We start from the raw sequence: 12,152 nt of genomic DNA on the forward strand, positions 1-12,152 counted from the left end.
CATGGAGCCCCCAACAGTCACCCTCACCTCGGGCTGTATTTCCAGAAGATTCACTCCCCACCCCACGTCTCGGTTCTTGCAGGCTTTTTTTCAAACACGCAGCAGCCATCTAAGTGAGACTTCAACTACACCCACTTGGAAAAAAATACACCAACATCTGTGATCCAAGCCTGGTAAATGATATAATCCGAATTCGAGGAAGGGAACGGTATTAGAGATTAAATTGTGATTTTCTAGTTTGCAGATGGCAGTGGATGACAATATATGTTTTCAGGATCTACACATAGAATGTCTCCCGTGATTCCCCTCTGACCATGATTAAAGGATGAGTATAACCTGGATTTCAGGCAGGGTAGTGTAGAGATGATTATACTAAATGAAACTGATAAATTTTATTTGAATGGTTAAAACTTTCTCATCTTATCTCCCTTTTCATACACTTAGGCTTAATCTGGTTTTTAATATTTTCTGTTTGTGTGTTTGAACTTCAAATTGGGGTTACCCCGATTGTATTTTGTTATTGTTAATGACATTCTTGACTCTGTCATGTATCTTTATATGCTTTTCAGTATATGAAACCCAGGCCGGGCAGATATATAGAGACAATAGCTGGCATAAGAGTTCCAGGGGCGGGGGAATGGCAGCAGAGGGAGGGAAAGGGGAACTGATGTCAAGGAGTAGAAGAAGGAAGAAAATGGTTTGAAAATGATTGTGGGGGCAATTGCACAACACTGCTTGATGTGACTGAACTATAAAATGGTAGGATGTGTGGATTACGCCCTAAGAACCTGGTTTGAAAAAACAGAATAAATAAGATGGTGCTGGCTTGTAAAAAGGCCATAGGCATGAACTTGAAGGAACTCACAAAAGCCACGCAGCCTGATCATTTGAGCAGGTAAATCAATACTTGGTATACATTCATTAATCTTATCTCAGAAAGGCAAACATGGGCAATGCATAAAACCATAATGAGGATGTTTTAAATCTTTCTATAAAATAACAATATTTACACTATTGTTGTCTTAGGTTGTATTCTCTAGATGAGCAAATCCACTGAAACACTCTACCCTATTACCATTGAGGCGCTTCTGACCCAGAGTAACGCCAGATAGGGCTTTTGAGACTGTCAATCTTTACAGGAGCAAATAGTCTCATCTTTATCCTGAGAATTGACTAGTGGATTTATTTAGTAAATTATTTAATAAATTCCATTTCGAGGACTCCACCATTTTCTGTACCTTTCATACCTTTTTTTGTCCACACATTGTTGTTCAATTTAGATGTCATTGAGTTGGTTCTATGTACAACACTATGAAACACTGTCTGGTCCTTCACCATCCTCACAATTGTTACTATGTTTGAACCCATTGTTGCAGCCACTTTCTCAGTCCATCCTCATGAGGCTCTTCCTCTTTTTCTCTGACCCTTCATATCACCAAGCATGAAGTCCTTTCCCAGAAACTGGTAATTTAATTATTATGAGAATGATTTCTAGGAGTGATGATACTAGGTTGAGAGTATACAAGGGGGTAACCCCCAAAAACACAATATGGAATTTTATTTTCAAAGCGATATATTTAATTCCTCTTTTACTTTACAAAATAACTTTATCACCTTCAAAGTACTCTCCATCATATTTACTACATTTGTTGGCCACTGAAATTCCATTCTTGGAAACAGTTTTCAAACTCTTCTTTTGAATGGCTGACAGTACCTCCCTTGTTTTTTATTTCACCTGTTCTACATCATCAAATCACTGTCCTATCAAGTCCTTCTTCATTTGAGGAAACAGAAAGAAGTCACATGGAGTGAGGTCTGGTGAGTAAGGTGTGTGGGGCAAGAGAAGCGCGTTTTTTTTGGGCCCCAAACTGGTGCACTGAGATGGCTGCGTGAGAAGGTGCATTGTTGTGAAGGCAAAACCATTCCCCCTGATTGCCAAAGTAGGCCTTTTTTGTTGCACACTGTTATGCAATCTTTTAGGAAGCTTTAAATAGAAAGCTTGATTAACAGTCTGACGTGGTGGAATGAGCTCCAAATGCAGACATTTTTATCTGTGGGGGAAGTTGACAGACATTCAGAATGAGATTTGTTATCAATCAACATTTCACCTTTATTGAAATGAGAAAACAACTCATAACACTTGAGTTTTTCCCATAGCGCTGTCCTTGTGAGTTGTGTTCAAAATCACAATAGTTTCTGTAACATTTTTCCCAAGCAGCAAACAATTTCACAGCCACATGCTGTTCTCTTAAATTTGCCATCACAAAAAACCGAGGTTCCAGAGAAACTGCTTTTACCAAAAAATTCACTGTGACCAGAGAGAACCTTTCCAGGTGATGTCACTGGGTGCACTAACTCAGAGAGAGTTGCTTGATGCTCACTTAATAGGGAAAATGTGTACTACAAAGCTCTGCCCAGTGGAGGTTTTTTCTGTCTTTTAGGTTTTTTTGGGGGGGGAGGCCGTAACCCCGATCTATAGTTTTTAGCAGCTATTGCCATATTTCTCTCCAGAAAATCTGTAACCCTTTGAATTTACACCAGTAATCAGAGAGTAATTTCCTTCATCTTTATTCGCAACAAAATTCTATTCTTTTGTTTCCAATCTGATAACTATGAAGAGCCTAATTGCCGACCTTCAACAGAGCCTTCTCCCATTCAAGTACTAACCAGGCCTGACCCTGCTTAACTTCCAAGGTCAGACAAGATCAGGCGTGTTCAGGGTGGTTTGACCATAGGCAACAGAGCCTTCTCTGTTTGAGAATTTAACATATTTTTCTGTATCTACTGATCATTTGAATTTGCTATTCCCTGAGTTGTCTAATTTATCATTGGTCATTTTCCAACAGGGCAATATGTCGGTTGGATTTTTCTCCAAAAAGTTATTTAAAACTTTATGCACAAATTGTAGCCTATCTATATATGATAGGGACAAGATATGATAATATGAATAGATATTAATATATTACAAGAATATCTAATTTACAATGTCAAGCTGAGAAAGACTTTTAGTCCTGGAAATTCTAAATTAATGAAAGATAGGTTTATTGGACAGTTAAAAATATTATAAACTGCATTGTGTAAACAGACAAAAAAAATCAAAGCCCTCAACTACATTGGATAGATGCCAACTCTTAGCAAGCCTGTATGACAGCATAGAACGGCCTAGGTGGGGTTCTGAGTTGGTAAACCTTTGTAGGAATAGAAAGCCCTGTTTTTCCCCTATGGCAGTATGTAAAATGCACCACACAATGGTGTCATTGGATCTTTCTGACTCATGCTGCTAGGAGGTATTAGCAAATTCATTACATACAGAAAGTATGTTATTTTCCAAAATCAAAATCAACAACTTGGTGACATGAGCTCAGATGAAATTTTAGACAATTTATACAGAACCACAAAAATCCTTTCCTAATGGAAAGAATTAAAAGATTTCAGAAAACTCAATGAATAATTTATAAAAGAAAACAAATTCAATAGCAAAAAATCCAAATTTCCCTTGATAGGGCATTTTAGCCCTACTATAGTTTCTTTTGTCTTAGAAAAAGTTGAGGATTTAGTCCCTAGAGAAAGGGCTCTGCTGAGCCAATCGATATGAAAAAGAACTAGAGTTTGATAGAGATTTCCTCCCTCCCTCTTCCCATGGGTATGTGGGAATTACTATAAACTACAGTGGAGAGCTCTGCCATTCAGTGTTTGAAATTTCTCCCAGAGATAAAAACAGATCCAATATTGATAGTGACCATATATAATATTTCTCATCCATTTTGCAAAACTGGGGGAAAATCTATGAAAATTACAATTGATTCCCTAATGCTGAGCAATAGAGTAAGAGCATAGCATGTCCTGGTCATCTGTAATACTTCACCCTTATCCTCTATTTAACTCTGAATGGAGACCATGTGAGCTGCTAGATAATGAATCGAAATAATAGAAAATTATTTAATTTCATCCAATATTTCAATAAAATAGCTTTGAAAATATCCTTGTATCTCTGCATTTTTAGTTCGTTATATTTGAATTCAAGTGTTTTTGGACATAAAAATGAACTGACCCATCGCTAGTGCTTAAAATGGAGGTAAGTAGAATATGTTTCAGAAAGCTACTGAGTGAAACCAAAGTAAAATCTGAGTGTACGAAGCATTGATCTCATGACTGCATATAACTCAGATCTCAAGAAGAGATCAAATTATCTGATAGCAAAAATCAGATCCACTCAGCTTCAGTTTCTGTATAAAATTTTTAAAAAATGCATGCTATTATGAATATATTTGTTATCTCTATGAGATTATGAATTTTAAGCAGGTTTGGTTCTAGGTTCCAAACCTATCTGTTACATACTAGCTCTAGAATTTTGTGTAAATACAGTACAGGTTTCTACCTAACATCTTAGTCTTTTGCAAACTGAAAATTTTCTGTCTAACCTTCATCCTACAGTTAAGTCCAATTGCAATGCATTAGCTGAGTGGAAAAACTAACTACTGTTGTTTATCCGTGTAGCCCAATATGAAAATGGAATTCTATGTGATATTTGGAAGCCTTTCAAGCATTTGTAGGTTTATGAGATAATTTGAGAAAACATAGTAAATAGTTTTATCATAAAAAAGAAATACAAAACCCATAATATATACCTAGAATAGGCAATCTATTTGTGGTTACCAAAAGGACATAGTGTTGAAATTGTTGTTAGGTGCATTCAAGTGTGTGCAACTCACAGCACCCTCATGTACACCTAAAATAAAACATGGCATAGTCCTGTGCCATCCTTGCAATTACTGTTATGCTTGAATCGATTGTTGCAGCTCTTGTGCCAATACAACGGTCTTGTCAATGGAGGCAGTAGGACGAGAGAGAAAAATACACAAATGCTTAGGGAATATTGAGCTTCTGTTGGGGTGGTAGACATTTTAAGCAAATATTAATGGTCCTGTTGAACCATATGCTGAGCAGATAACTTATGTCAGCAACCTCTATATGTGAAGAATGTAGAAATGGCAAATGTTTTGTTCTATATGTTTACCCTATGCAAGGAAAAGTAATCAATGCTACAGAAGATAAAAAAGTGATATCCAAAGCTATTAACCAGCCTGCTCAAATACATATTACCTTTCTGGACAATTTGGAACCCAAACAATGTTGTTTAGTATCGTGCAACTTAATAAGAAGATTCTAAGGCTTAGCTGAATCTCTTGTTGAATATTCAAGCTCAGATGTAAAATGAGAAAATCCAATACAGAGGTGGAAGATATAAAGAAACTGATATACATATTATAAAGGAAGTATAGATGGGTTAAAATATGGCTAAAAACCCTTGAGGTTGATCACAGAGAAGCTTTATAAAATCCCATCAGCAGCTTTCTATAATTCTCTCCTTACAGTAGCTCCTGTGGTCATCTAGTTGCTGTGCTCTCACTTGGACTCTCTTGGTATGTCACATAATTCAAATGTTTTGGTTTCCTTTTCAGGTGAATGTTTGCTACTGAATCATGAGCGTAATATATCTTAAACTACAGCCAACAGCAGAGGAATCTACAAAATGGCCTTTGAAGTATTAGCCACAACTGCAAACAATTTTCAAAGATGTTAAAGGTAAATAACCAGTGGCCTATATAATATAATTTCCGAATATGTATTCAGATCTGATAGGGCCTTCTTTTTCTGGTTGTTTTAGGTTATTAACAAACATTTCAATTCTAATAATAGGGTTAAAGCCCCAAATTAAAATACTTATAATTTGTAAAATGCAAAACAATAGCACAACTATTTATTCTGAAGAAAGGATTCCAAGAGCAGAAAACTGTTTGAGGCTACAATGTGTTTGGAAGAGAAGCCAATGCTCGCGAAAGTGAGTGGAGCCCGATATGAGAGGACAGTTCTGCGAAATCTCCCAGGTTCCTTCCTTGACCTTCCCCCTGGCTGCCTCATTCTCATTCTGCTGCAAGGCTGCCTCCTAAAATGAAAGGCCTCTTTTTAACTCTGTTCTACCCCCACTGAATACAGAAACTTCAGGAGATGTCACATATGACACAGAGCAACAGAGTGTACTAACAACAAAAGCAGATTATTATTCTTTTAAGTATTGCAGTTCCGAATGAGGAGATCAACTCACTGGAATGAAGTTGACTGACTGCTTCTTCTGAAACTTCAACGGAGAGGACTCCAAGTTCTAGAGGACAAACGCCAGCTTTAGGGGTGGTCAGTAAGGCCATTCACTCAGGTCAGAGAAAACATACAGTTATCTAGGATAAGAAGGCCCCTGTACAATAATACCTAATTCGTTTCACTTTTCAAAAGTACTGTTGGGCCAACCTAACCATCTAAACAGTAACACTTATGAGAAAAGATAGTGTATTAATGGTCTATTAATGACTATGTCTGGACTAACAGACAAACCAAACCCGCTGCCATCAAGCTGATTCAACATAATCAGAATTACCTAAACTGAGTCCAGCTGGCTAAGGCTAAACTTTTTCAATACATACCAAAAAATATATTCCAATGCTCCATCCTTGACAAAAGCTTCTTGCAGAGAAAGAAACATTTTTAAAGTGTAGTGTTTAAAATATTAATAACCTCCGAGGCCCATAATGACACTAGTTGGTTTTCTACGTCTGTAAACCTTATGTGAATAGAAAGCCTCACCTTGCTCCCATGGAGGGGCTGGTGTGTTTGAACCTGTCTCACAGCCATTGTCACTTCTGACTCACAGCAAGGCACCCCTAGGTCAATCAGCATTCTACTGCCCAGAACATTTACAGCCTTGGGAACCCATGGGGGTAGTTCTAAGCTGTCCTATCGGGTAACTGTGGCTTGGAATTAGCACCATGGCAGTGAGTTTGGTGGTTTGTTTGTTTTTAGGTCAAGTTGGCTAATCTAATCATAGACCTGAGGGAATGTCTACAACAATCAAAGACTTTGTAAATTATGTGAAATCTCTTTTCAAACCAAACTCACTGCCACTGATGAAACCCTGTGGATTTCAGAGAGGCAACTGATTCTGGGAGTGGAAAGCCCAGGCTTCCTCTTGCTGGGCTAACCTAACCTGTAACCACTGCACCACCAGGGCTCTTTGAACTGAAGACAGTTATCTTGTTCTGCCAAACTCCTCAGCTACATTATTTTGTCAATAATGAAAATCATATCCCCCTTCTTTACGAAGATGGTGCAGAGGCAAAGATGGAAGCCCCTGACCCTCCCCAAATGGAACTCAAAGCAAAGACGTTAAAAGCCAAGTAGATCGGGCTGAAAGGTGCCCACAGACACACACGAAAGAAGATCCCCGTGTCACTTACCTTCCAGAGGTCCCAAACCCTGAGGCTAAGATGGCAGTCCAAATACCCTGGAAGGAGCGCCGCAGGGAAAGCAAGCTCTACCAAGATGTCTTCATTAAGTTCCCCTTGACCACAGAGTCCGCCATGAGAAAGATCAGAGACAACAACCCACTGGTGTTCATTGTGGACGTCCAGGCCAACAAGCACCACATCAGACAGGCAATGAAGAAGCTCTAGCTTATTGACACAGCCAAGGTCAACACCTTCATTATGACTGCCGGCAAGAAGAAGGCATTTGTTCGACTGGCTCCTGACTAAGAAGCTTTAGATGCTGCCAACAAAATCGGAATCACCTAAACTGAGTCCAGCTGGCTAATACTAAACTTTTTCAATAAATAAAAAAATATATATTCCCACACTCCAACCTCGAGAAGATCTCCTTGTAGAGAAAGAAATATTTTTAAAAAGTAGTGTTTAAAATATTAATAACCTTCGAAGGTCAGAATCTTAAAGGAAAACAATGTTAGTTTTCAGTAGAATACGGAAAGTGAGTTGGTGAGTAGAATTAAAAAAAATTATTATCTGTTTATAAAAAGTAGAACAAATCATTATAAGTTAATGCTGCTTTCACTTTATTTTCTATATTCCCATTTCCCAGGTGTTATATTTTCTCCTATATTTTTCAAGATAATTATATATATATATAACCATAATCATACATATATGGAGCCCTGGTGCTGTGGTGGTTAAACATTGGTCTGCAATCAACATGGTCGGTAGTTCAAAACCGCCAGAAGCTCTGTGGGAAAAATACTGGGCTTTCTGCTCCCATAAATAGAATCTCAGAAGCCTGCAGGGAGTCTCTATGGGTCAGCATGTACTCCTTAGCAGTTGGCTTGGTTTCATATATGTATATATATACAGAGACCCAAATGTTCAGTAACATTCTCGTTTTACTTAAAAGATACATTTAAATATCTTTCCATACCTATATCTATGATTATATACCTAAAATATCAGCTGAGGTTAAAGGAAAAATTTGAAGGGATTAAGAGCTCTAGGAAAAGTTGATTGACATTCACATAGTTCACATTTGAATGACTAAGAAAAATAAAGAAAAACTATATTCCAATATTGATAAACAAATTTATAACTTCAGTGTATGTTAAGATTTCCCTGAGTTAATTACATTTGTAGATGATGGAGTTGATCTGTATTAGTATGTTAAGGAAATTTAAGACTCTGAATAGCCTCTGCCCAAACAGTCTCAAAATTCCTGCTTCACTGTCATACTTGACATGACAGGCACGTAAACGAACTGATCACATAGACATTTCACATCGGATAACTAGGTTTCATGTTGTTTGAATTGATAATTTGGGCCTTATGGAGGGAATGAAAAGGTGAGTTTTCAATTTACGGAGTCATCTTCCACTCACTGTTGTTGACTGTCACCAAGCCAACATCACAATCGCATGATCCCCTGACTCATGGAATTCCCATGCACAACACAACAAAAAGTTGCCTGTTCTGTGCCATCCCATGATGGGTTTGCGATTAGAATAATTTTCAGAAGTCGATCACTAAACCCTTTCCCCACTTTTCTTACTCTGGGAGCTCCCCGGAAACCTGCTCAGTATTATAATGACACGGAAGCCTCCTCTGAAGGACAGGGGGTGCCTTTGTACAAATTGAGCGTGGGTCACCCACATGGAAGTAAAAATTCTCCCTTTGATACACAACTTACCTCTTCGCCCCAGAAAATGTAAAGTTCCAAAATCTAAGCAACCCTTCCCATTTCAGCCTTGGATGGCTATTGTTCTTTTCATCTGTACTGCTCTCTTTCTAAAGATTAGAACTTCAACTGCGTGATCTAAGAAACGTCACATGAAGACGACTTACAAATAGTATTATCTTCATTTGACAAATGAGCAGCCTGAATATCAGAGGATATGAAGCGTTCCCAGGGCAATATGGGAAGGTAGGAATATAAGCCCAGGCATGTCAGAGAGGAAATTTCATGTCATCAAGCAGTTCCATGCACCTTACAAAAGCCACCGATAGAAAAGGAGATGTTTCCTTCCAATGTGACGGGTAACTTTCTAGACAAATTGGGTTTTCCTTGTTGTGGTTTGGTACAAGAGGCATGGTGTTTAAAGAATTTAACTGACTCATAGGATCAGGGACATCAATACAAAGGAGAAACACCAGATGACAGGAAGTGTGACTTCATCAATCTAGTAGTTGGGTGGAAAGATGGGAGAAACACAGGGCTTTCTATTTCAATAAGAGTTATGGTCTTCGGAACACACAGGTGCAGTTCTTCTTGGTCTCTAGGATCGGAATCACTTCCATGGTGGTGAGTTTGTTTGTGGGTGGGCAGTAAAGAGAAGTGAGAACAATGTATTTGGACAACAACAAAAAAATCAAAGGATAAAGTCTGTGAGTGCTGAAACTGATGATATTAAGTGGAAATTTTTGAAATTCACTTTGCTAACTTGTAACTTTACTGATACAAATATAGAAACTACTTGAACTACTTGCAAAGAAGTGTTTACATTTATGAAATGCATTCCTAATAGTAACAGTGCATATATTTAGTCAAAGTATTATCAATTATAACTGACACAGTTAATATTATGCATTGATGGAATTGTTTACTTTTTACATTTCAGAGTACCAAGGGTTGAACCAGTTGACATGAACAAGGTAAATGAGAGCGTCCCCAGGGAGTTCATCCTGTTAGGCTTCTCAGACCGACCATGGCTGGAGCTCCCACTCTTTGTGCTGTTCCTCCTTTCTTATATCTTGACTATCGTCGGCAATCTGGGAATAATTCTGGTGGCGCATCTGGACTCCAAACTCCATACTCCTATGTATTTCTTTCTTAGCAATTTGTCTTTCTTGGACCTTTGCTACACCACCAGCACAGTTCCACAATTGCTGGTCAATATATGTAGCACTTGGAAGGCAATTAGTTATGGGGGCTGTGTGGTCCAACTTCTCATTTCTCTGGCCCTGGGTTCCACTGAGTGTATTCTCTTGGCTGTCATGTCCTTTGATAGGTTTGTGGCTATATGTCGGCCTCTCCATTACTCAGTTATCATGCACAAGAGGCTCTGCCTCCAGTTAGCAGCTGTGTCCTGGATTAGTGGTTTTAGCAACTCGGTGTTGCAGTCCAGCTTGACCCTTCAGATGCCACTGTGTGGCCACAAAGTGGATCATTTCTTCTGTGAAGTCCCTGCTCTGCTCAAGTTGTCTTGTGTTGACACAACCACAAATGAGACTGAGCTATTCTTCATCGGTGTGCCAATCCTTCTAATACCCGTGGCACTCATATTGATATCATATGGCTTCATTGCCCAAGCAGTGTTGAGAATACAGTCAGCTGAAGGCCGGCAAAAGGCATTTGGGACATGTGGCTCCCACCTGGTGGTGGTGTCACTCTTCTATGGCACAGCCATCTATATGTACATGCAACCACCATCTCCTGCCTCCAAGGACCGGGGCAAGATGGTGTCCCTTTTCTATGCAATTATCACACCCATGTTGAACCCACCCATATACACACTTAGAAACAAATATGTAAAGGAAGCTTTGAAGAGGTTGATTGCAAGGATCTTCTTGATCGAGAAATAAGGAATATGATAGGCCTTGCTGAAGAGTTGAAGTTTACCAGTCACTCCTCTCACAACACTACTTCTATGCCGAGTTGAATAATACATTGCAATGGGCACATCAAACTCACAGACAGCAATTACAGTTAGGAGGGTTTTTTAATGCACTTAACAGGTTACACCAAGTCAGGCTCAGAGACTATTAACGATACAGCTCTTTTGTCTAAGGATACAGCATCTTTTATCAAACATGGCAGGAAGCACATCTCTGTGTCTGGTCCTTGATCTTTTGCCACATGGCCCGTTTTCCTCTTCCCTGTTTAGCAAGTATTATAAAACTCTTTTAGCACCCATTAAGTGCCCAAAGAGCATCCCGTTCTGCAAGCCAACCTACTGTCTGATACTTTACTCGTTCTATGGGCCAGAAAGTCAGAAATTCTGTTTCATAGTCACAGCTACCACCATAATTCCTTTTTAATTTATAGCAGCGGTTCTCAATCTATGAGTCACAACCCTTGGGGGATTGAACGACCCTTTCACATGGGTCACCCAATTCATAACAGTAGCAAAATTACAGTTCTGAAGTGGCAACGAAAATAATTTTATGGATGGGGGCTCACCACGACATGAGGACCTGTATGCAAGGGTGATGGCATGAGGACGGTTGAGAACCACTGGTTTATCATCTCTCATGCCACCACTTCTCCATACAGAGATTCCAGACAAACATGGCTCCTCCTACTACTGGTCATGGAATTCTCTTTCTTCTTGCTTTGTAATGGCTCAGAGGAATAGTGAAGCTGACCAATCCCCTCCTTAGAATCTTGTACACATTACTCTCATACTTCCACTTGGTAGGAGTTATCAAGACTATGGATAGAAGAGCTAAATTAAGTAATTTCACTTCACTGCGGATGTACAAGAATTACAAGAGAAATAGAGTGATAAAAATTGAGGGTTTTTTGGTGTTAGGCCAGATTTACTAGAAAAACAAATCCAGTGACACTCCTATATGCATGATACAGGGTATATATCAAGAAATAATTACATATCAAGAAAACATCCCAACGTATTCCAATTCAAGTTCGTAAGTCTGATACTAGTCCATAAGTCCCTCTTGGGACTCATGCATTACATACAATGGTGCATAATTCAGGAATATCACAGGCCTATGATTGCAAAGTCATGTGTATCCAAGGGCAGTGGAAGCATGGCAGGGTTCTGGCAGCTCCCCTTCTGGCCAGCAAGCAGGAAGGTGAAGGCAGAG

At 39.0% G+C, this 12,152-nt stretch overlaps 1 protein-coding gene across 2 annotated transcripts; it reads left to right on the forward strand.

Annotated features, from left to right (window-relative positions):
* Positions 1-4,246: 4,246 nt before the first annotated feature.
* Positions 4,247-10,907, forward strand: LOC142437505 (olfactory receptor 2B2-like). 2 transcript variants are annotated; one of them, XM_075540633.1, is made up of 2 exons: positions 4,247-4,270; positions 9,978-10,907. In XM_075540633.1, exons 1-2 carry the CDS (start codon positions 4,247-4,249, stop codon positions 10,905-10,907), a joined length of 954 nt encoding a protein of 317 aa, XP_075396748.1. The 2 variants fall into 2 exon arrangements, with proteins under 2 accessions (XP_075396748.1, XP_075396749.1); XM_075540634.1 differs by lacking the exon at positions 4,247-4,270 and having other exon boundaries at positions 9,969-10,907.
* The last annotated feature ends 1,245 nt before the right edge of the window (positions 10,908-12,152 follow it).

Source organism: Tenrec ecaudatus, chromosome 1 (assembly GCF_050624435.1).
Source record: "Tenrec ecaudatus isolate mTenEca1 chromosome 1, mTenEca1.hap1, whole genome shotgun sequence".
Lineage (NCBI taxonomy): Eukaryota > Metazoa > Chordata > Mammalia > Afrosoricida > Tenrecidae > Tenrec > Tenrec ecaudatus.

Bases quoted from the DNA above. Each gene is read 5' to 3' on its own strand.
- LOC142437505 (XM_075540633.1), top strand. From the start codon at position 4,247: ATGCATGCTATTATGAATATATTT. The intron at 4,271-9,977 runs GTTATCTCTATG...GACATGAACAAG, and splicing joins ATGCTATTATGAATATATTT to GTAAATGAGAGCGTCCCCAG.